This window comes from Panthera tigris, chromosome A1 (assembly GCF_018350195.1).
Source record: "Panthera tigris isolate Pti1 chromosome A1, P.tigris_Pti1_mat1.1, whole genome shotgun sequence".
Classification (NCBI taxonomy): domain Eukaryota; kingdom Metazoa; phylum Chordata; class Mammalia; order Carnivora; family Felidae; genus Panthera; species Panthera tigris.
Genome location: NC_056660.1, coordinates 114,937,622 through 114,963,663, shown reverse-complemented (window position 1 = coordinate 114,963,663; position 26,042 = coordinate 114,937,622). Strand labels below are relative to the sequence as shown.

The 26,042-nt window shown below is 36.9% G+C and overlaps 2 protein-coding genes across 7 annotated transcripts in view; one reads left to right on the top strand and one right to left on the bottom strand.

Annotated features, from left to right (window-relative positions):
* MATR3 (matrin 3) overlaps positions 1 to 16,422 on the bottom strand; it is a 29,035-nt gene extending 12,613 nt beyond the window's left edge. Inside the window, exons 1-4 of one of the 5 annotated variants that reach the window (XM_042984907.1) lie at positions 16,294 to 16,422; positions 10,432 to 10,507; positions 4,891 to 5,977; positions 3 to 64 (exon numbers count right to left, since the gene is read on the bottom strand). In XM_042984907.1, coding sequence (XP_042840841.1) covers positions 3 to 64; positions 4,891 to 5,802 — 974 coding nt within the window. In that variant the 5' untranslated portion in view covers positions 5,803 to 5,977; positions 10,432 to 10,507; positions 16,294 to 16,422. Of the gene's footprint in view, positions 1 to 2; positions 65 to 4,890; positions 5,978 to 10,384; positions 10,403 to 10,431; positions 10,508 to 10,666; positions 11,186 to 16,293 lie in introns of those variants that run through there. The other 4 variants (XM_042984915.1, XM_042984900.1, XM_042984925.1 and 1 more) reach the window with 4 other exon arrangements.
* Positions 16,423 to 16,517: 95 nt separating this feature from the next.
* Positions 16,518 to 26,042, top strand: part of SIL1 (SIL1 nucleotide exchange factor) — a 288,393-nt gene continuing 278,868 nt past the window's right edge. The window contains exon 1 of one of the 2 annotated variants that reach the window (XM_042984965.1): positions 16,518 to 16,887. The gene's annotated coding sequence lies outside the window, so the exon portion shown is untranslated. Of the gene's footprint in view, positions 16,888 to 16,921; positions 16,965 to 26,042 lie in introns of those variants that run through there. The other variant, XM_042984974.1, reaches the window with a different exon arrangement.

Here is a 26,042-nt window from a genome sequence, read left to right as displayed (position 1 = left end):
ACATTTCAAGAAGAAGCTGGCATCGACGACTGTGACTTGCTCCATTGATATGTTGACTCCACTCCTGCAGTAAAGTAAATTAGTAGAATTAACAAAAATAAAGCTAAAATATTTTCATTTGAACCATTCAAATTCTAGAAAGTTAATCTATTTGCAGTATCATAGGCTGTAGAAACATGTGACCATTCATTAGTCACAGTTAATTAATTTAAAACCATTTCTCTTAATCCTTGCAGCTTGATCCTGCCCTCAAATACGCCATGCACATTCTTGGAAAAACTGGATAACTTAGTTAACATACTAACAGACCTGACAGGGAAAAGACAGAGTTAATAAAGATCAAGAATAACTGACCTTGACATCAGCTAGACAGTCTAATCTTTGCTGTGGATCAAACTGGATTATATATATAACTGCCTTTATAAAACTCTAAATATGATAAAATATCCATGCTTCTACTTTTCTAGAAATGGTATGTGAACAATTAGTTAAAAATAGAATATTTCATTTAATCCAGACTTGAGGCATTTTCCAAGTGTATTACAGCCATAAAAAGGTAAGATTCAACAGGAATGGCTTTTCCAAAAAAACAAAAAAAAAAAACCCCGTTTATAAAAAAAACTAAGCTGCTATTTTATTTCCCAAAAGTAAAGAAGCAAATTTCAGGAATGTCTGTTTCCAAATTTTAGAGAGGGAGACATTATGTTCTTTAGTATTTGTACGCCTCTGTGGTAATTTTGAATTTAAGGGATTAACTTTTTTCCTATTTTAAGCAAATAAACTTTCTTTAGTTATAAATCCACATATAAATGATCAACATTTTAGACAAGGAGAGTTAAGAGAAGTAGACTCTGACGCCAGACTGCCTAGGGTCCATTATCAAGGTGTCACTTAGTAGATCTGAATCCTTGGTACATGTTATTGAAATTTGCTAGGATTCAATATTCTTTTAGAATTTTGTGAAAAATGAGTAAATTAATAAAAGTAAACTGCTTATCAGAACATTGCCAGGCACATAAGAAGTGCTCAAAAAAGAAAAAAGTGTACTAAAACCTATCTTATTTTAGAATTCCTGCTTTATAAGTATTGTTTCATAAATTCCCACAAAGTGAGGCAATTTTTGTAATATCCACACTACCTAACACATTACATTTGGAACATAAAAACACAGGCAATGTTTTTAAAAGGGGGTATCACTTAGAGCTGAACTAAAACAAGAAACAAAATTACAAGACATACGATCTTGGAAAGCTTCAGAATGGTATTTCTTTAAAAAAAAAAAAAAATGTCTATTACAACTGTCTACATACTTCCTCTTCCCTAATAGCATTAACTAAAATCCCATGAAACAAGTATGGACACTATCTCTACAAGCTAGATTGTTTCTTAAAAATCATGACTAATAGCTAAGGAACTTGAAGAAATCTCTCCAGCTGGCTCCACCACCAGTTATTTGGGATATAAAAAATTTGTACTTGCAAAACAACAGACTACTGACTTATTGGAGGACACTTTAAAAATGGCTGGAAGCAAGAGGCACCGTAAGTAAAGTTCACCCAATTCAGAAGAGGGATTAAACAAATAACTTAGAATTTTCTGGACTAAAAATATTCAGATTTTATTTAAAATGTCCTTGAGAAATAGTGTACTGGGAGAGGAGTAATAGTTACCGTATTAGGCACACTTCTAATTCTCAGGAGATGGAAAGGGTATGCAGTTGAACAGAAAACTATTTATATCGAATCGTCTATGCTCTTTAAAGGTTCAAATTTATGGTAAATTGTGGTTGGTCTTTCAAAGTACTAGAAGGCAGGCCAAGATCAAAGAAGCCTTAGGTACCTCCCAAACCCACCCATTCCTAACCTGCACTATGCCACCCCATCTTTGGTTTAAGGTGAGGGTTAAGAGGCGAAATTGTTTTTAAAAAAACCTGTATCCTTGGATTCTACATTGAGGTAATTTTCACATCAGATTAATAAAGAAAAAGGATACCCTTTTTGAATGCAGAAGTTCTGTAGGAAAACTATACTTGCCTTGATGTCTTTGAGATAACTAAATTATACAAAGAAAGGATAATTTGGAGAAGCACTTCTGGAATGGCAGAATAAAGAATAATTTAAGGGCTTCTAGAATAATACTAAAAGGAAAAATGTGAACTCAAGTGACAAGACAGTGAAAAGGCTGTAATGGGTACTTTTCTTTAAGTGAAAGGAATATGAGGGAACTTTGAGGTTGTGTAGAAAAGCTACTTGACATTCTAAACTGACCTAGAAAGAAATAAAAGCAACACCATCACTGAAAGTCATTTAAAATATCAAATGATGACAAATTAGATCAAGTTTTAAACCTAAAAGTTTATTTCACACAGTAAGATGAAGTTTTGATCATGTAAGCTATTTACTATTACCACTAAGTGAAAAGAACAGATTTTCCAAGTTATGCAGCAATACCAGAGAGCAGGATGAAATGTTAAAAAATTTTCATTATCTACTTTCACCACAGGAATTTTCTCTCAAGTCATCGAAATGAGAAAGGACCACAACTAAAGGCAAGTAATTTTTTCAATAATGCAGATACCCAGAAAACATCAGCTATGTTAAGGAAACTAGAATACATTAAGAGAACCCAAATGCTTAAAATTCTTAAAATTGGTTCAATTTACAAATACAAATTTTGTAAATCAATCAATCAATCAAAGAGCCTCAAGTAATTCTTAAATGTTCCCAATATTGTGACAGAATACCAAAACTAGCTAGGGCCTAAGCATTTTTACAAATTAAAAATACCTCTTGCACTAGTTAGGGTATCTTACTCTTGAATCCAAAGTTTCATCAGATATTTTCAAGATGTTCTTTTGTTAATTTAGATCCATTTAACTATAGTTATTTGTTAATAATATTGTTCAGTAACTAAAAAGCAGCAAAATTTGGAGAAAAGAATAATCACATATAGTAACAGAAACTTTTCTCTCATTAAAGCCCTCTTGTAGTTTCTTGTAGTGCATTTGTGTCACTTTACTGTTTTTTCTATGTGCAAGCAACAAAGGCAAATTACTGCTCAAAGTCAGAATAAGGAGATCTCCAGAAACAGCTCTTGATGTATGATGACTCCATTAGCTAAGATTTTAAGTCCTTTATAATCACTGTCATTTGAGACACTGTAACTAGCTATTTTCCTTGGAATTTAGAGATCCTATCTGAGAACAATGATCATATTGCTATTTCTGCAAAAGGCAACAAGTAACAGAAAAAACGGAGTCACCAAAGTTTTGTGGACCATTTCATTAAATCAACTCCCACCAGGGTGAAAACTTTATTCAACGTATTTGCAACAACACAACACTAAAGACACCTATCAAATAAATTTCCTAACTTTTTTTGAAGGGGTTCTAGGTCTTCAATGAAAATTAATCTATGAATTTAAATTTAGCATTCGATGTTAATTTATTTTATTTGCAGACTAAAATGTTCTTTGTGTTGTACTTTATACATTAATAGGAAAGACTTCTGTATTATAGAAATACATACATTTACCTAAGAATTAACTTCTTAAAGATATTTTTTAAAGTACTCTGTAAATTCAAATATAGTAAGTCTCTTAATTATCTGAGGCAAAAATACTGAGATCCAAATACAGAAAAGGGAATGACTGGTAACACTTTTAAATAGAATATTAAAAACAAAATCACTCATGATCTGTGATTTAGTTTACTCAAAAATCAAGTCACTAAAAAATGCATTTTAAAGGGATACATATGAGAAGGAAATGACCCTTCCAGATGTTACTGTAAAGAAAAAACCCTGTCATCGTAATCATCAAATCAATTTCATGGTAGCAACATGTGAAGCAGAGTAACCATACAGCACATCAGGAAATATGGACGGTCAGAGATCATAGATCAAGCTAGTGGAGTGCTAAATTGTTGACTTTTAAGTCAACTGCACTGTATATCGGAAAAAAAAAAACCTCGGTGAGAATGAGGAATATTGAAAACATTCAAAGAGAAAGGACAACATATTTAAAAGGGCATTTTGAAAAAGCTCCCATTTTGCTGGATGTGATAATTAAAGCAAAGGAGAATTAGATATATATATATATACATATATATATTTTTTTATTGCTCAAATGACTAAACCAGAAGTCTAAGCCTAGTCAGAAAAAGAATATGCTTATGAGGAACATAGAGCAGGATACTGCAGTAGTTGATTTTTCCAAGTCTCTAAAGGGACAGATGCAACATGGGATAATAAAAAGTGAGTTTTGAAGCATGTTTAAGAAAGTTGTGGAAAAGGAGAAAAAAAATGATGAAAAATTTCAGTCATAGTATGAGAGTTTGGGTTAAAGGGAAATTAAAAAAGAAGAATGAACTAATCTAAAATATGAAACATACTGAAACAAACACCAGGGCTCTACATTAACTCTTTCCCTGTAGCCACAGATAAGGAAAAAAAGAGAATTGTTCAAGAATACATCTTTACTACATACAAATCAGCAATCAAGACAGATGGAGAGCTGAAATCTAGCATCCTGAATGGCAGAGCACATTGACTGCAAAAAAAATAAAAATACTTAAAACAATTCAACAAAGCAGACAAAAAACCTGCTTAAATATATGATTAAGAAGAACATATTGATGCCAAAAACCAACAAGATAATTCCAGTGGATGACAGCTTTGTGGCCAGAAGTTATCTAGGCAGATTGTATTAATGTAAAGCCCTGGTTTAATGCTCAAAAACAATTACTTTCCAAATAAAGTGTTCTCAAAAGTATAAAAATTCTCGATCAACTCAGTGTCACCAGACTACAGAATTAGAGTAAAAGATATAGGTAAATACAGAATAGGCACTACAATGTAAAAGAAATTAGAAGTATCTGTTGCATTAACTCACCTTATTAGAATGAACTGGCAAATCACATATAGAGCACAGATGGGGATAACCCTTCGGTAAGAGTCCATGGAAGTCTTCAATATTGCTACTTGGAGGAGCGCCCCTCTTTTTCTCAAAGAGAGATCTCTCTTGTAAGGGGCCAGGACCACGTCCCATTCTCTCATACTCACTGTCAAATTTATGATAGTTATGCGAGGTCTCACCAAAAAAAGAATCATCCCTACACCTTTCTCCATCTCTTAATCTGTCATCTTCATAATCCATTCTGTCATAATAACCAGATTCTTGAGAACGACTTCCATGGTCATAATCAAGCACTGGGTTGAGACTAGGACCACGATCATCAAAACTATCTCTTCTAAAGTGCCTTTTTTCTTCCCAATCATCCCTAGGTACTCTGTATGGTGGTTCCCGTGTAGCAGATCTGCCATCTCTACCATAACTCAATGTAGGGCCTTCTTCAGTTCTCCTCCTTTTAAGCTGTAGAAGGATTTGGGGCAAATTCTCAGGAGTAATCTTGTCCTCTGGATAACGACTCAGTTCATCTAAGTCTCTAGCAGACAGACCAAAGCTGGCCAAAATGTTACTGGCCTGGTCTGCATCTCCACGGTGTTGAGAAGACAAAGGGAGTGGACCTCTACTTCCAATGTTAAATATAGACTGCAAATTATGGGAAGAAGTACTAGCAGAAGACAGTGCACTATGAGCTCCTTGTTGATTCAATGAAGAACTCATTCCAAGATTCATTAAACTAGCAAGGCGTGCAGTACCCTGGTTCATCCTTCCAAGAGATGCTGGCATACTTAAAGACTGGGTAGCAGCAGCAAGAAGGCCTATTCCTGCTGCAGACAGGTCACGCCCATGACCCTGTGAGTCCCTACCGAGAGATGACTGCTGGAATGACTTGGACATTGTAGAACTATCTCTTGTCTAGTTTATAGACTTAAAAATTTTTTTTTAAAGATGGCCAAAAAGAAAGCTCAAACTAGCAAACTAGGTTAACTTTGCTTCAAAAAATGGTAACGCCAAGAAAAAGGATCAATAAGGACTGTAGAATCTTCTTCAAGCTGAGAACCAGCAGACAACTCTGTAGAAAAATAAGCAGTTTTAGTCATAAATCCCTTTAAGTAGATGCTGTTTTTTTTAGAAAAAAAACTTATGCATCATGTTGATTAAAAAAAAAACATTTAAGATCTCAAACTTACAAGGAATTTATTACATATCTTAAACAGATTCCAGATGTATGCAGAGCCTGCATATAGATATTTAAAAAGTAGTCTTTCATGCTAAAGTTTATTAAAGGGAATTTCATACTGAATTTAAAAACATTTCAATTGAAGGATTAGATGTCTGAGCACATCAAAATTTCAAATAAAAATATAGATGGGTCTCTTCTTTTGGAAGAATAAAAATACACCCTATAGTATGATGTTTTAAGTTTCAGGAAAAGACTAAAAAACAAAAAACCAAGGTCCACAAGTCAAAGATGAATCAGTTGTATTCTGCTTTAGAAAATGAGACCTATTTATTACTATCAGAAAGAACCAAGTAAAATCACAAGTAAATGAAGCTTAGGTGTCAAGTACCTAGTATAAGATCTAAGACCAAACATAATAGTTGAGACTTTTATGCAGCAAAATCAATCTGAGGTAAAGACAGATGTGAAGGAAAATAAGTGACTTCCTACTTTAAGGATTTCTGCACAAATTTAAGCCATATAACTAACTGCCTTCCTTAATGTCCATCCTATATCAGGCAGTGCATATTTCATTTCTAATCTTAAAAAAGTAAGGAGAACTAAGTATGGTCAATGTAGAAATAGGAGAACTCCCAAGAAAAAACCCAGGTACAGGAAGTACAGGTGATTTAAAGAAGTGAAATTCCCCCCTAAGTTAGCATCCATCAAAGCTCATTTAATATTCAGGGCTACAGAACCTCCAGAGCTCAAAACAGATAAAAATGAAAATGATATTGTGCTTATATAGATTTGTTAACTTTTCACAAGAACAGCTCAATCACCTGGAAATTTTAAATTCTGAATACAATCCCCCAAGACATGTTTCTGGATGAAATTACTTTCATTATCTTCCTTAAATCATTATTTTATCTCAGAAATTGTTACAGAGGAATTTGCAAAGCATTTACAAATGATTCTCATTAAATATCAAACAATGTACGTAACAATTGTTCTTGATGAAACAATTATCTCTAATCACAACTATATACAGAGATTAACTCTTGTTTGCCACATAATTCTATTAAGAAGCATTGCTCTGTTAAGTTTCACACATTTGATCACCCATACACCTAAGCAATGGTGGTTTAATATTATTAAACTTTATTACCTTAAAAACTGGGCAATATTCAATAGTTACAAGTCTATTATGGGACCAATTCCACCAATGACCCAATAAAGCAAGGAAACACTGGACATAACAGTGGTAGAGGAAGTATAAAAAAAAAGTTGCAGGCAAGACTTAGATTTTACAAAAAGATGTAACAAAGTTAAAAAGACACAAATGCTATCAGAGGTGACTGGAATTACAGAAGATGTTTTTGCACACCAAGAAAGATGAAATTGAGAAAAGATACTAAAGAAACTAGTTCTTGATGAGATCTACAATGTAAACTACTTCTGCTTTAAGAATAATAAAGACAAGAGTAAGTAGACTTTTTTGGATGAGTTTCTTTGGTATGTCTGATAAACGCCACACAGGATGGCAGTTGAAATACCATGTAAACATTTAGGACCCTCTAAATTTTCACGTATACTTTCTCTTAAAAGGTCAAAACCATTAGAGGGTTTTTCAAAATCAGTATTTCAAAGCATCAACATTACTATTAATTTGCTGTACATGTTACAGCCAAAGCTGCATAATAAAGAAAAACCAGTTGTTTTTTTTTTGTTTGTTTTAAAGAACTATTCCTTTCCCTTAGGGAAATTATACAATAGTATTAGTGAATGTGTAAAAATTTAATTGATCACACTTTAAGGAAATGGTTGTTAGATTACAAATATCTCAATTACTTTTCTTTGTAGCATGTATGAAAGGGGTAGATCTGCAAAAAGGAAACAAGAGAAGGTAAAAGATAACCTTAAGACAAAACAGAAAATGGATGTCAGAAAAACTCAGAAAAAGAGCAAGACAAACAATGTAAATCCCATGACAACTTGTAATCTCGTAAGAATAACCTTAATATTTTTGAGATTCAGAGTATGAACTTAAATGTAGCCCCACACAAGGACATGAGACATTATAAGTGAAAAGTGACTTAAGTCAGACTTTTGAGTGAAATTCTTATTTTTTTAAAATTAGAACAAAGAAACTGAGAGAAATCAGACATGACAGCACTGTTCAAAGAGCACTTATGAAAAAAGTTCCTTTACTATCTTTGTGGTCAGTGGTAATAAAAAGACAATTCATTTTAAAAGGCTAATTTAAATTTAAGCAAGACCTACTGCCTACTAAAGTCAGCACAACACTGAGATGTTTACTAAATTAAGTTTTTTTTAAAAGGTTAGCTTATTGTACTGTTATGTCTTTTCCCCATAATTACAAAATGACCTTTTCATAGTATGCTACAGTAAAGGTTAATAAAGTTCAAAGTAGTTTGAGATAACTAATCTAGAATGTGATGTCAAAATCCAGTATGTCCATTTAAAATCTCAATGCCCATCAATGCAAAAAACCTTTCACTCCCAAAAAAGGGCAGTACCTCTACCCTAAAATCAGGAAACCTGATTTAAATAAAATAATCAATAATTTAAATAATTAAGCTAGAATGTTTAAACCTAGTTCATGATCTAAGTGTAAATGTTACTAAAAATGTTAACTTCATGTTCAACATCTGAACAAAGAGCTGTATGTATGGTTAAGAAGTTTCAGTTAGTAAAATTCAACTGTCCCCCTTCAATGAATAACCATCTTCATTAGATTTACTTTAGTTCAGGGTGAAGGGAAGCAAATGGTTGTTCCACATCTAGATTTCCTAAGTAAAATAACAATTTCTTATTAGTCCTATTATTCATTCAGAGGGTTATTTTGCAGGGTTACTAAAATGAGCATAAGGGGTCTTCAGTTCTTTAAAACATAGAAAAAAGCCTTCAGCTTCTAAATTCAAAAATTTTAAATGCTCTTTTAAAGATATCTAACTACTACCATATGGAAGTTTAGCTATATTCTCAATTCTGTGCAATAATCACTTCTTAAAAACAACTAATTTTAACACATGTATAATCCTAAAAGTTTGTAGAAATACTCAGGAAAAGAAAACCTTTATATTGGCATTATTTTAAACCTTTAATCCTATAAAAACTTATAAGCAACAGCTAGAAAACTGTACCTTCTTGTAGTATTTTTCCCCTTCTGAATTAAAAACACGAAAGGGATGTAAGAAATTTTCTTCTATGGAAGGAAACACCCTTGTGATTTGTTAAATTATTCATGTGAAATACACCAAATAACGTTTAAGCTAGCAACCAACACCACCAACACAGCAAAAATATCCTAATCATGTCACCAATAGATAGATGGCAGGGATAGTTCACTATTAGTAATTTCAAAGAAGCATTATTTGGAAAGACAGCTGCTTAATTTTTGTCATCAATCACACAGAAGCATGGATTCCTGTGGTCAGAATTTTTAAACCAAGCACCTGACTCATTTCCAATTATAGTATAGAGTTAGGTTAATGATTCCATATTTAGAAGTTTCTCACGTTATTAATTTTATAATGGCCTTATAATTCACTAACAGTTTCCATTTCAAAGTTAGTAAATTTTCATTTTAATGTTAGTTCACATCTCTATATACTTTCTTAATAAATTTTCTAACTTGTATTTCATTTAAGGGTTTGATTTTTAAAAAATGGGGGCACCTGGGTGGCTCAGTCAGTTAAGTGTCTGATTTTGGCTCAGGTCATGATCTCATGGTTCATGAGTTCCAGCCTCATATCAAGCTCCAAGCTGACAGCGGGGAGCCCGTTTGAGATTCTCTTCCTGTCCTTGTCTCTGCCCCTACCTGACTCATGTTTTTCCCCCCTCTCTCAAAATAAACAAACCATAAAAATAAATAAATGGATTTTAGGGGCACCCGGCCGCCCCAGTCAGTAGTGCATGGAATTCTTGATGGCACAGTCATGAGTTCAAACCTGACACTGGGTGTAGAACATACTTAAAATTAATATATATATAGTAATATATTTTAGTATCTGAGGAACCATTCAATCTTTTATATAGAGAGCTTAAAACCACTTAAAACCTTATACTTTAATCTGTGGCTCTTCAGTGCCACAATCTCACTTTAGTATGGCTTACCTTTGAGTAACTTTTTAAAGGTTTTTAAAAAATAAAATGAATAGTAAAATTCTTAGGAAATAAAGTAATAGCTCTATTCATTTCATTTTGGGTAAAGCAGCATGTGCCTCATGCAACAGGGGAAAAACAAAACATTATAAAATGTAGTGCTGAGAAGGTTGGAAAACCAGTATTAACCTTTTAAAGATCCTTTATGATTATCATTCTTAATCCATTTTACAGACCTGGATTCAACTTCTAGCCCACTTCTTGATCCTTAGGCTAATGATAAAAGTGTTTGTTGCAAAGTGCCTTCAGCTGCTAAAATAGAAAACATGTTAATCAGGAGGGATTCCTAATCAGGGTTAGAATATTTTTCTTCTTCCTAGACTTCAAATTTTTTCTTAGCAACTTTCAATCACACACTAAACATTTTCAGATTAAAGCAATACAGGATAGAAAGTTATTCCATTTACCTACCATTTTGGATTCAATTTGATTTTGACACTAGCTCAGATTACTTCTCTACTTAAATGCAAAATGAGGGGCCCCTGGGTGGTTCAGTTGGTTAAGCGTCAACTCTTGATTTCAGCACAGGTCATATCTTACAGTTCCCGAGACCGACCTACCACGTAAGGCTCAGTACTGACATCGAAGGGCCTGCTTGGGACTCTCTCTCTGTGCCCCTTCCTGGCTTGTACTCTCAAAATAAACAAACTTAAAGAAAAAGAGAAAGCAAAATGAGTGGTTTTTTTCAAGCTGCCATTGCGCACTCTTAAGATTTTTCCTTCCACTCTTTATGTTCTATTTTCTTGGTTTCCACAAACATTTGTTCAACTCTTTGATTTGGTATATACTGAGATTTTTGGAGCCCAAATACCTTGATTTGAATGCAAGTCCTACTACAAAATAGTTGACTTTGAACAAGTCACTTAACATTTGTTTTGCTTTCATTCGTAATATGGGAATGAAAACAATACCCATTTCACAAGGCTGTAAACATTTAATAAATTAGTCCACATAAAACACTTAGAATGGTTTCTGACACATGGTTAGCACCATAATAATCATCTACTTTGATGTAACATCATCTGATCCTAACAACCAATGAGAAAAACTTCAGATGCAAAAGGACTGACCCAAAGACAATAAAGAGCTTATAAACCTTTCACATACACTGTACTCCCCATTTCATACATCAACTTTAGTGTCTCATTCATTCCTACTCAAAGCTGGATTTGAATTAATGTTTGAATTTTGCTACCGAATCAGATGTTAACTTTAAATGACACCAGATTTAAAGACTGGTAGTCACCTAAACAACACTGAAGAAAAGAACCAGATGCTAGAGGAAGTGAACAAATTAAACCTCCTCTTCCTCCTTCATTCTCCAATGCCAATCTACCTTTAAATTATCCTGTCATCCTTCAAAACGAAGGCCTTACACCTCTCCTGCCATAACCTTACTGAAAAGCCTCAGTCCTCCTCTTTAAATTAAAACAATTTTAATTTTTTTTAATGTTTACTTTTGAGGGGCATAGAGAGAGAGGGAGACAGGATCTAAAGCGGGCTGCCACGTTGACAGCAGAGAGCCCGATGTTGCACTCGAACCCACGTACTAGGAGATCATGACCTGAGAAGTTGGACGCTTAAGGGACACTCAGGTGCCCCTAAAACAAAAAATTTAATTAAATTAAAAAAAATTAAACTTAAGATTTCATTGCTACTTCATATAAATTTTAATTTCCAAGTCTTGAGCCTTATATATGCACAGAACATCAAAGATAGACAGCTGCAAATAAGGAAGCTGCATCACATCAAAGGCACTCCATCTACTTAGATCTGCCACAGTAATTATATTTAAGCCAGGAAAGATAACATAGCAGTTTATCATACAACTCCTATTGTACTATAAGTTTATATTTATGCTTATAATAGATACATGCTACAGTGAGTCAAAAACTAGAGAACTTTAAAAACCACTTATAAATATCTTTTAAAGGCCACATCCCTACAATTCTCTCAAACCATTGGCTTTTCTCTCTGTTCTAGTTTTAATGATCCACTAAGATTTTCTACGTGTAAACTTTTATTTTTAAATCACAAATTTCAGAACTCTTAATTTTAATGATCCAACAAGAAGGCCCGATATATAGGTAAGAATTATAAATTACAGAGCTTTGTTTCTTTGCAGCGTTATCCGTGGAATAACCATGTGTGTATGTGTGTGTGTATATATATATGTATGAAGAAACTTGCAAACCTGTACTGTCTACAACCCTTCCACTCCACCCTCAACAAACTCAGTACTGTCCATTCCAAAGTCAAGTCCACTCAGAACCTGTTGCCCCAAGTGCAGGACAGTTTTAATGCAACTCTAAAAAAAAGTATGCATTTAAAAAAAAGTATATACGTATTTTTAAAAAGTATCTTTAACTGAAAGATGTACTAAGAGTAATATCTAAGAAACCATTACCCAATTCTTTGGTTTTGATCATTCTTAAAATAGTTTAATGGCTGCACTTCACATTGTAACCTAATTACCATTAGTTTCTATAGAGGGAAATTCAATATTCTTACATAAGGATGCCTTAAGATTCCTCCATTTGTCTACACATAATAACCAGAGTATGTTACAGAATAAACACTACTTTTTGTCACTTTTGAATACTCTGCACTTCAGACTTCAAGAAGCTGGCTCACTTTTATCTTAATTCCCCTCAAAAATACACGAGGTCCTAAAAAAACAAAACACAAAGTACTGGTCTTTTAAGCAGTCTACCATGTACAAAAAAAAAGTTTCACCACCCTCCCCATATAAAAATATGTGTAATTTCTTGTGGAAATTTCAGAAAAACAAATTGAAGGAAATATAAATCACCCATAAAGCTAACACCAACATCCAGAACTCACACATTTTGGTACGTCTCTATTTTTATGTTTATTCCTAAATTCCTTTAAGAAACAACCAAAAAAAAGTATTTTTGGGACCACCAAAAATTTTATTTTCTTTCCAAGTAATATTATATTCATTTTCCCATGATTACTCTTGCTAAAACATTCTTTTAAAAAACTATATAGATTTCCATCTGATGGCCACATTGTAATTAGCAGATCTCTAAGCGTTGAATCTTTCAGAGTTTTAGTAAGCTTAATAGCGTAGATTAACATTTATGTGCACAAATCTTTAAAAAATTTTTTTGTTTATTTTTGAGAAAGAGAGTGAGCAAGGGGAGGAGGGTCAGATAAGAGAGGGAGACACAGAATCTCAAGCAGGTCAGCATAGAGCCCAATACGGGGCTCGAACTCACGAACCACAAGACCACGACCTGAGCCGAAGTAAAACGCTTAACCGACAGTCACTGAGGCGATCTTTATGTGCACAAATCTTTTACATACTATTCTCTTAGAATAAATTCCTGTAAGTATAGCCCTTCCACTTTTTTAAGTTTATGTTTAATTATTTTTAGTTTTTCTTAATTTTTTAAATTTACATCCAAGTTAGCATGTAGTGCAACAATGATTTCAGGAGTAGATTCTTTAATGCCCCTTACCAATTTAGCCCCCCTCCTATCCCCTCCAGTAATCCTCTGTTTGTTCTCCATATTTAAGAGTCTTTATGTTTTTGTCCCCTTCCCTTTTATATTATTTTTGCTTCCCTTCCCTTATGTTCATCTGTTTTGTATCTTACCTGTTTTGTATCTTAAAGTCCTCATACGAGTGAAGTCATGTATTTGTCTAATTTCGCTTAGCCTAATACCCTCTAGTTTCATTCACATAGATGCGAATGGCAAGATTTCATTCTTTTTGATTGCTAAGTAATACTCCATTGTGTATATGTGTGTGTGTATTTTTACACACACACACACACACACACACACACACACACACACACACACACACACACATCTTTATCCATTCATCCATCAATGGACATTTGTAGCCCTTCCATTTTCAAGCCTATTTATTATAAGGTGAGTCTGAATCACGTATCCAATCAAGATGCAAGTGTTCTAGAATAAACCTACAGCACTGCCCATTTGACTATTATTACCACCACCTCCTTGAGCTTTAATCTTCTCTCATAAAATTAAAGATTTGAATTACATTTTATTTCTGAAGTCATGTAAGACGATTTACTTACATTCCTCAGTTGTTAAAATTTGTTTGCCTATCATTAGCAGACTTGTATTATTACTTAGCCTTTATGCTTCCCTAAAAGTGTTAATAAAATGAGTATGTTTAAAGACTCCTTTAACGTACATAGTCATGAGGTCAAGAGTGGTTAAATCCTTTCCAATTAGTTGAAAAGGCTATGTAAAGGCAACTTCACTTACATATAGCTGAGAAGGGAGTTATGTGAAGATAAAGGGAAAATTTCCTCCCTGGGTAAAACACACGTTAATGTTATAACCACATAAATGTTAAGTTCAAGGGCAGAAATGTAAATTTAAAGCACTTCACCACAAACAGAATCTGGCTAAAGATCTCTTCCTAATCTTACATAACCAAGCACAACAATCATTTAGTACTTCAATTGTGTTCAATTTCAACTTTGCAAAAAGATTCAGGTTAAGTGCAGAAGGAATACAGAGTTTATGTAACAACAACAACAACAACAACAAAATCTAGCTCTACTTTCATTTCTGACAGTATTACCGTTGAAAAATTATGACGACAGACCGCGCATATGACTGAGCCATTGACTTTTCCAAAGGATATTTTCAACCTTTATTTAAATAGTCTAAAATAGAAATTTTCCCGCCGAGTACAACTGTTTCAATTTAACTGGAAAAAAACTGTCTTTTATCGACTTCTTAAAAATTTTAAACCAAGCTCTAGTCACCACACAGAACGCATCATCAAGACAAAATCTCATGACTAAGACCTGGGAATCAACGATTCTCACATTATTCCAGCGCGCTTGAAGACTAGAAATTTCGGAATCGCCATAAACGTTCTAGAAATATCTGGCTAGAAAACTGTAACTGATCCAATAGGAATATTCCACAGAATAGGGCCACAGAGCAGGAAAAACATTTAGAATTATTCCATGGCACATGGGAAAAGTCCCTGTAAAACACCGAACAAGGCACAAAGCTAGCAATGAAAAGAACAACGATGCGCCTACACCACGGTACTCCAAACCCTTTGTCTGGAAACCGGAAGGTCCCACAACATACGATCCTCTCTAGAAGAACGCAGACTGATAATATTTTAATAAAGAGTAAAGAAATATTAGGTGACTCTCTAAACAAGAACAAGTATCTTGGCTCGCAGCCTACTGCAGGAGGCTTTCTCCACGACGCAATAGGAAAAACAAGCGTTAACGTTTCATTTTTCGGCCATTTTTACGCGATGGGGGTGGGGAGGAATTGTTTCTGAGGTCCAGCTAAAATCCCGCGCGCATGTGTGTGGGCGGGGGACAGGGGAGTCTTAGAGGGCGCTATGAAGCGATGGGCGAAGAGCACAGGGAAGGCCGTGAACCAAGAGAATAAAGAAACGCTCCTCAAACGACTAAGCTTTTCAGAGTCTGCGAAATCCTCCATTTTGCGGCACATTTTTAAGGGCAAACAGGAAAAACAAAACAAAACAAACACCTATCTGGGGCTGGCCCTATTCCAAGACTTCTCTGCTTTAACTATTCTCCCCAAACGGCAGGCCCCCAGTGGACAGTCAGTCCCTCAGGCCTCGAGCGCTCCTCCCTTCGCCTTAGCGCTGCAGTCCGCGTGTAACGGACTCGTCGTCCCGCCCCCGCCCACAGCAAGCCTAGGACGCGGGAAGCTCGGTCGATCTGCTGCCCTTCGCGCCCCCCGACTCTCCTGCCGCACCCCGGGCCCTTGGCTGGCCGCGTGTCTCCCCCCGAGACCGCTCACCTCCGCCGCCCGAGGAGGCTGGTTGCGCCGCCACTGCGCTCCTAACATGGCGGCCGCCGATCAGGCGGCTCACATACGCAGCGAGGAGGGAGGCAGAGCGGGCGAGCGGGAGCGAGCAAGAAAGGCGCGCCGCCGGCTCCCCACGGCCCCTGTCGCCGTCGCTGCCTCCTCCCGGCGGACGCGGAGAGCCCCCGGCCACCCCACCCCGATTCTTACCCGCTTCACGCCTACCTTAAGGAAAGGGAGAGGGAAAAGGAGAGATACCTCTCTCCTAGCGAGCGGGACGCGGAGGCTCCCACAATCCCCCGCAGCAACGGCGAGGGTAAGAGGTGGCAGGAGCGGCTGCAAGAACAAACCCGCTCTCGCGAGAGAGTTCTCCCCCACCCCACCCCCTCTCAGGTCCCGTTTCTGCGCGCGCCAGGCCCCTCCTCCTACTCAGTGAGCGTATACTGCTCGCGCCGATGGCGGTCGTTGTTCTCTAATCCTGTAGCCCGCCTGTGGCGGGAAATGGATAGAGAACCTGTTTACAGGTTCGAGTCCCATTTCCCAAAAAGGCTTTCCCCCAACCCTTGAACTGCATGATGCAAAATTTAAATAAGGGTATGCGTTAGAAGCGAGTCACAGGAGTCACTAGTTAGACCTGATTACTATTCTGATTATTTTCCTCCGTATTTGCCGACAAGTGGCAGCAAGCGCCAGGCGAGGGTACCCATACCATTTTCGTTGTTTTTAATCTCAGTAATTCCGTGGAGAGTCATCGAGGCAGAAGATAGCGAACCCAGCCCATCGAAAATACCGCCGCCGCCACTTCGAATTTGACTGAAGGTAAAACAATCCTGAGGCTGATGGAGGTTCCCGAATTGCATATGTGAAAATCCTGAGCTAAGACTGAGAAATTGCAGGTAAAGCTGGAGTTAAGGGCCATTTCCCTGGATTTTCAAAATTAAATGCAGAGGGACAGGCAGTCACCAGATGGCTGAGTTAAATGAGTGAACATAAATACTAATTAACAGCCCTCGAATTTTTAAAATCTTCAGTATGCTGAATCAGATTCGCATCTTTGAAAAATCATTCAGGGTACTCTGTGAAGATAGTGGAGAGGGCAAAGATGAAGACCAGAGACCAGTAGAAATTTGAAGAGTAGTTTAGGCCAGAACTCAACTCTTGTCAATTTGACTGAATATGGAAGTTGAGGGACGTGGATGAATGACAACTGTATGGTTAGCAGTGCAATTAACTGGCTCTGGAAGAGTACCAGGAGGGGAGGCTTAAGATGTTTGGCATCAATTTTAAAGGAGTGGCATTTATGGGTCTTGAGCTCATGGAGGAAAAAGTGTGGGTTACTGGCACACTTGAGTAAATGGTATAAATGAAGCAATGATATTTGAAAGATAAGCTGGAGATAGCCTAGTGAAAAAAGAGGCCTTAGGACCTTGAGAAACTAACCAGGTAGAGCTGCATGGCAAAGGAGACCCAAGTGAACGCAGAGGTAGGGGGGGAAAAAGCAGAAAGGTTTGGGAAGAGTAGGAAGGCACACAAATTTTACTGCCTTAACAGCCAAAATACTTAAAGGACCAAGTCATCAACAGGGTGAAATGCTATCAATAGGGAAGACTAGGACTAAAAGCATCCAACGAAAAATTTAGCAACATGAACATCATTCTTAACTTTATGGACTTGCTTCCAATGAGAGGAAGTCAGACTGTAGGTACTTAATGTATTGAAACAGGAAGCTGGAAATTACCCAGTGCAGAAAAGGTTTGGCTATGAAGAGAGTGGAGAAAGCAGGGTTGAATTTTTTGTTTTCCTATGAGAGTTTTGAGCACAATTAAAATGACTGCAGAACAGAGCCGCCTGCGTGGCTGAATCAATTAAGTGTCTGACTCCTGATTTCCACTCAGATCATGATCTAACAGTTTGTGAAATCAGGCTCCGCCCCCTCCCACTCACACTTGCTTTCTCAAAATAAACAAAGTTAACCATTTAAGAAATGTTGACAGAAAGGGTTGTTAGGAAAGGTTTGGTTGAAAAAAGAGGTTAGACAAGGGACAGTTCATAATGGACACTCCTAAAAGAAAAGGATCCAGGTAAAAGGAGGTATGTCTTTAACAAGAGGCAGAGAAGATGGTGTGGAGTTTTCATTAGATTTGGTTGAAGACTTGGGAATTATAGTTAGGTGACTTCAATTTTGTGACTAAGTTATGTCTGAGGGCTAGAGTCAAACAAGAGAAACTTTTAAATAGCCATGAACAGTGGAACTATAATCCCACATCTCCATGTATGTTGTATAAATAAACAACTGAGTAAGTAATGTTTAAGCCTACTAGTTAGCTCTGGAATGAAATTTTGGGGGATCCAAATTCTTCAGTGAATATTGTATCTTCCTTCCATTCAAAACCACATCTGCTTTCTAATTGGTGAGCCTTTGATTCCAACAAAGGCTAAGACTCCCCTTTGTTGTTTCCAGCTCTTAGATGGAACAAGAGGCTCTGCTCCTCATGGAGAAACATGAATGCATGTTAGCACTAAGATACACACTTACCCATGCTTTTGTATAAGGCTGTAATGCCATCTGGTGATCATACAAAGAAAAATCAAACTTTTTCATTGAGTAATTATTTATTGAGGGTCTGCTTAATGGCTCACCAGCAAAAACACATTGGAAACCAAAGTTAATACAAGGTTTCAGCTTATCATATGCCTGTTTCATGAAGGACATAGTACAAGGATGTGGATTCAATGACAAATTGCCTACCTTTTGAGGATCGTAGTCTGATGGAGATTGGACAAGGAATCTGGCCTCAAGGTAGGCCTGGCTGTGAATAGAGATGGACCAAGAGCTCTATATTGGTTTGGATAACTTGGGAGTGGGTGAGGTGTGCACCAGGTGTGGTAAATAATGAGGCAAAAGCAAGAATTTCTGCTAAGACCTTGAAAGGTCTAAATGACAAGCTTGGTACAACTATGTTACATGACTTTAATACCAGGAAAGAGCCTGGATTTGAGCTGATAATGAAGACCTTTCAGTTTTGACTAGGAGACATACTGAGGACATACATTTTGATGCCACATAATCACTAAGCAGCTTATTAATACCTTATAATTACCATAATTTTGAGAGTAAGGGACCCTTATTCTTGTTTTACTAAGATTAAAAAACTTGCACATGATGCAGCTAAATAGCAACAAAAAGCAGGATTTGAACCCAGTTCTATATAAGTCCAAACCCAGAGCTTCTGAGCATTATATGGTACTGCCTTCAGCAGAGCTGTAGTCTACTTGGAGGGGCAGCAAGAGGGGGTTTAAGAAGGAATTTTTGAATAGGTATACATGTAATAAGTTTCAGAGAACAGTTTTCCCCAACTTGTTCCCCTAACATAAAGGCAATCCACCTATCAACCATTTCTTGTGTATTCTAAGGATTTTCTATTAAGAAACATTTATGTGTATGCACATACTCATATATATACACATATGTGAATATGAATGTGTGTACATTCATATATACACACACGCATATATATATAAATGTGTGTGTGTGTATATATATGCTTGCTATCAAAGATGGCCACAAATTCTTTGCCACTCTTCTTATAATAATGAAATCAATTTCACCTCTATCTGAATTTGGAAGGGCACTGTAAATAGAAACAGCTTTGACCAATAGAATACAGAAGTGACTTTTTAAAAAAATTTTAATGCTTGTTTATATTTGAGGAAGAGAGACAGAGACAGTGTATGAGTGGGGGAGGGACAGAGAGATCAAGACAGAGACCAAATCTGAAGCAGACTCCACCTCAAAAACAGTGAGATCATAACCTGAGCCAAAAGTCACTTAACTGGACTGAGCCATCCAGGTGCCCCTTTACTTTTTATAAAAGCAATCTCTTTGCCAACCCGGCACTTGAACTCATGACCCTGAGATCAAGAGTCACCTGCTCTACTAAATAAGTCAGCAAATTGCCCGTATATATAGAATTTTATTTTATTTAAAAAAAAATTTTTTTTTAACATTTATTTATTTTTGAGACAGAGAGAGACAGAGCATGAACGGGGAAGGGGCAGAGAGAGAGGGAGACACAGAATCGGAAGCAGGCTCCAGGCTCTAAGCCATCAGCCCAGAGCCCGACGTGGGGCTCGAACTCATGGACCGCGAGATCATGACCTGTGCTGAAGTCGGACCCTTAACCTACTAAGCCACCCAGGTGCCCCTAGAATTTTAAAAATAGTCACATCATTCCTTTTAAGTACTCCTCATGGTTTTTAATTTAGAAGGCAAAGTCACTACACTTTTCAATTATATAAAGGAAAAATTGTGCTTTCTTATTGTACTTTCTAAATTTAATTTGTTTCAGAGTCTATTTCTGGACTTCCTTTTATCTGGTTCTATTCATTGAGTAATCCAAGTGCCAGTATCACTGTTTTACTCTTTTTGTAACATTTTAACATCTGATAGGGCTAGTTAAACTTTATTACTAAGTTTTAACAATAGTTATGGTTATTCTTACTTTTCCATCCTGTTACAGTGGAATTTTTATAAACTTAGTTTTCTTTAGGAGATTTATCTTTATGTTGAACTTTCTTGAACACAGGATTTACATTTAAAGTCTTGTCAGTATTATGTGTAACTGACTGAGCCACCCATGTGCCCCTCATATACAAGTGATTTTTTTTTTATTTTACTTCTTTCCCCATTCATAATTTTTTTCTCATGCTAGTTACTTCTGATAGTAATTTTGAACAAAGCTGGTTTCTTTTTTTAATAAGATCACTTCTAGAGTTCCTCATTAAGCATCGCACAGCCATTTAGAGTAAGATACTTTTAACAGGTTAGGAATGTTGACCCTCAGCAATTTTAGCAAATGGGGTTTTAGCATGTAGGGAGATTGTTCTTTTTTTTTTTTTTAATTTTTTAAAAACGTTTATTCATTATTGAGAGACCGAGAGACACAGAGCATGAGCAGGGGAGGGTTAGAGAGAGGGAAGACACAGAATCTGAAGCAGGCTCCAGGCTCTGAGCTGTCAGCACAGAGCCCGACGTGGGGCTTGAACCCACGAACTGTGAGATCATGACCTGAGCCGAAGTCGGTGGCCCAACAGACAGAGCCACCCAGGTGCCCCGGGAGATTATTCTTGAAATAATCTAGGAATGACTTTCCTGCATGTAATAATTTGTTTATATTTATCTATAAAGTCTTTATGCAAGTATTTAGCAAGTATACTACTATATATGCATAACTAAAATGAGAACCCAACTTCAATCCCATCCTTTAAAAAAGTCAATCTTTAGGGTGCCTGGGTGGCTGAGTCCATTAAGTGTCCAACTTGGGTTTGGCTTAGGTCATGATCTCACGGTTCAGGAGTTCCAGCTCCACAGCGGGCTCTGCACTGACAGTGCGGAGTCTGCCTGGGATTCTTTCTCTCACTTTAAATAAATAAACTTAAATAAAAAAGTAAACCTTTGAGGAATTTTTAAAGGTCTTGACATTCTTATTTTGACCCTCACTGAACCTACAGTTTAGTTGTGCTAGCACTGAATAATTTTAATAAAAATGTAAGAAATTCTATCAAAGGGCAAACCTGTGTGTGGGAATGTGTGACCTATTAAGGCCTTCCAAAGGAACATTTTAAGTTTATTTATTTTGAGAGAGAGAGAGAGTAGGGCAGGGGCAGAGAGAGACTCCTAGGCAGGCTCTGCACTGTCAGCGCAGAGCTCAATGAAGGGCTCAAACCCAGCAACCATGAGATCATGACCTGGGCCAAAGTTGGATGCTTAACTGACTGAGCCATCCAGCCACCCAGAGAGGGACATTTTAAAAAATCTAGGAGACTCACAGGTGATATGACAGAATGAAATAGATGGGGGCTAAAAACAGGCTAACGGGTTTGGCTGTATTTGTTCTTTAAGTGTCAGGAGCAAAAGGAAGCTCAAGCTTCAGTAACAGTGGCCAAGATGCTGATAGCCTGAAAGAAGGTATTTGGCACTTGAAATAGTTTTAAGAAACCAGATGGAAACAGCCATTTCAGTAGTCCCTGCAAGACATTATTCGTTAGTCTGAGTGAGTTTGATGACTGAAGAAAGCAAGCAATTATTAGAATTAGTTGGGAAGACCTGGGGGCACCATACTTGAAAGTTCCAAATCAAACACGAGTTTCTGAGCCAGATTAATTGAACACAGTAGTTCCTGGACCCACTGTGTGACCTTGGGCAAGTAACAGCACTACCTCGTAGGGCTGTTGAGAGGATTCAGCTATGTAGAACGAGTTTAGCAATTCTGGCACATGATCAACACACAATGTTGTCGTTGTAGAGCACCACATGTGCCGCAGTATATTTACATGAATATCCTAAAATGACAAAACCATAGATTCAAAGGTTATTTATTTTTATAAAACCCCAGAGTACACTTGTTAAAATTATCCATTTAAGTCTGGTCATAACATAAGTTTTAAGCTGGCACCTACTTGTTAGTGTAAGGATTGCTAGTAAGAGAAGTTCTTCTAGTTATAATTTACACACAAAGCTGTTTCACACACTTTAATTATGAAGACATTTATAGATTACCAAAAAAAGTAACAAAAGGCGACACATATATTTCAGTTAACGCATGTTTCAAATTGGAACAAATCCTCTGCAAATCCATTATTTTCATTCAATACTTTTTGAAATTTAATTTAGTTAAAAATTTTTTTTAATATTTTATTTTTGAGACAGAGCATGAACGGGGGAGGGTCAGAGAGAGGGAGACAAAATCTGAAGCAGGCTCCAGGCTCCGAGCTGTCAGCACAGAGCCTGACGCGGGGCTCAAACTCACAGACCGTGAGATCATGACCTGAGCCGAGGTAGGATGCTCAACCGACTGAGCCACCCAGGCGCCCCTGAAATTTAATTTAGTTTTAAATAGTTGTGCAGTAGGTTACATCTTCAGAGTCCACTAGAAAATGCTTTGGAAATTGGACATCTTTGTTTTCATGGTATTTTTGTTTCAAACTATTAAAGAATAAAACCAATGCTGTCCATACTCTCAATTACTGGCAAATTATTGAAAAGCAGGATAGATAGGCCTATAGCATTACTATATTTTAGATACATTTTGACGCAAAGGTAGTATTTATCAGCTAGCTGAAGGTCCTTAGTTGTCAGTACAATTGAGGCTGCTTGGCTCTATGGGAATTATGTAAACCCACAGAAGCTGGTGTGAATAATACCTTTCCAAGGACACATGGCATCTGACTGTCTAGCTCTGTGGTAGGCCAGGTGCAATGACACATGTAATGGTTACTCAGATACCCAGGGAAGGTGGCTTCTCTACTGACGTGATATGAGCTGAGATCTCAAAGGAGACAAAGTGGAAAAAAAGATGGAACCAGAAGGGGAAATACCAAGCGCAGAGACCTAGTAGCAAAAGGCTTATCAAGGACTGAAAGAAATCAGTGTGGCCTGAAGGGAATCTGAGGGTGGTAAAGATGAAGATAAGAGGGGTAAGGGCTAGACTGTGTATGGCCTGATAGGCCATGTTAAGGTAAGCAGGGACTATGTCTTGTTCATCGGTTATCCCCAGTGTCTAGGAGTTCAGTTAATAAAGGCTCTAAACTCATAAAAAGGGTGGGTTAAATAGTCTTCTGACAAGATGTGTGATTAGCATATGTCATTCTCTTCCTCTAACTCAGCCCTGGAGATTACAGAAGAAAGAAGTTAGGGATCTGAGAAACTAAATATAAAGATTCCTTGGAGGAATAGATCATGATTAGGTCCTATTATACAGAGGCAAGAAATGGAACCCTAGTGTAGAAAAGGACACAGTGCCAGGAGTGTAGAGGTAATAGAAGGTAGGACTTAAGTTTTCCAGATTATAACTCAGAGGTTTTATGCCTTGAGGGCATCTCCACACTCCAACCCATTATGATTCTAGGGCTTGTCTGGGCTTGGCTACTCCCTAGTACAGGCATCTGATAAAAATTCCCATCCTTTGCTGTGAGCTCATAGGGTAATCAAATCATCTGAGAACTAGAGCATTCCCTTCCCTGCTCATGCTCTCTCTCAAAAATAAATAAACATTAAAATATTAAAAATAAAAATAAAATGAGCCTTAGGAGATATAAGAACTAAATGTAATATCCTCAATGGGATTCTAGAACAGACAAAAGACATTTAAGTAAAACCTAAGGAAATCTGCAAGTATGGACTTTAGTTAATAACATATTCATATTAGCCCATTAATTGTAACAAATGTCTATACTAATGTAAAATGTTCTTATGAAAGGAAACTGGGTTGTGGAGTACATGGGAATTCTTTGTACTATGTTTACAACTTTCCTGTAAATCTACAACTATTCTATAATCTATTTTAAGGTCCATTTTATCAGCCTTTTTTGAGGTAGTAGTAAAGTCACCCTTAACAAGGAGTACAGAATGTTCTCATATTCTAAAGGCCCTTTATTGGAGTACAGGAGGGCCAAAGTAACAGGTCTTCTAAATAGCAGTAAAGAGAATTGCTAAGCAGACATTCTAAGTATTACCGTTGATTTGTTAATTCAGTGAAATTGTTTTCCAAGAGAATATTGACAGGTCCATTAACTGGAGCTGTTCATAAAACCCTAATTAAGCAACAAGATTCAAGAAGTCATTGTCATTCTTTTAAGTACTTAATTAGTTGCTCTTCCCCAATTGTTTTCTTTTGTGTGAATTCCTAGGCACTGATCCACATTTTTATGTTCCTTTGGGGCCTGCAGAATTTATTTCTCCAGGGTTTTATTTTCCTGATTAAAATTTTGAGAGGTGATCCAAAATTTTAATTCAAAAGTCTGTTGACAGCAATTTCAACCCTGAAGGAAAGGAAGTAAATTATTGATAGGCACCAGGAATGGCACTCAATACTTTCAGCCCCCTACCCATCCTGCTTTAGTTTTTCCTCTTGATATGGTACAGGTCTGAGGCTTGAAACTGAAGCAGAGCAATGAAGAGGGACACTGTGTCTACTAACTGCTTCCTATGACAAGAGGTGGCAGCTCAGGGTTAAAAAGGTCCTTTGAAATGTTTTACTTCATCTTTTCTTTCCTTACCAGGAAATTAAAAAAAAAAAATCAACTCAACAGGGAGTAGTAGGTGACTAATTAACTTCACTCATCAACTAGGAAATCCCATTATATTACTTTAATGGGCATGATTAAGCCACTGAAACCTCCTGGGGTATTGAATACAGTCACTGACTTCAATGATTTATCCTTCAAGTAGCAACAAAGGGGCCCCCTCTCTGCACCTGGGTAGACTTACAGTGGTCAGGAAGGCAATCTGTATGCTCACAGGAGCTTGTGATCCCAGATTTTTAAAATTAATTAACCTATTTATCTATTTACTTAATGTTCTATATTTTAATTTTTTTGTATTTAAAAATTTTTTTTTAAATCTTTATTTTATTTTTTAGAGAGACAGAGCTTGAGCAAGAGAGGAGTGGAGAGAGGAGACACAGAATCCAAAGAGGCTCCAGGCTGTCAGCACAGAGTGAGATGCAGGGCTAGAACCATGAAGCATGAGATCATGACCTGAGCCAAAGTCAGATGCTTAACCGACTGAGCCACCCAGGTGCCCTGATTTTTTTTTTTTTTGTATTTTTGAGAGAGAGGGGGGGAATTTTTTTTAAAGTTTATTTGAGAGGGAGATAATCCCAAGCAGGGCTTGATCCCATGAACTGTGAGATCATGACCTGAGCCCAAATCAAGAGTCAGACACTTAACTGACTGAGACACCCAGGTGCCCCAAAAAAGAGAAAATCTTAAGCAGGATCCACACTCAGTGTGGATCCCAACACCAGGCTTGATCTCACAATCCTGGGATCATAACCTGAGCCTAAATCAAGAGTCAGAAGTTCAATCGACTGAGCTACCTAAGAACCCAGTGATCCCAGATTTTAAACTCTGACTTCATGACATAAAGTTTTCCTCTTTTCTTTGGGACCATTTGTTTCACTACCGAGGGCTGA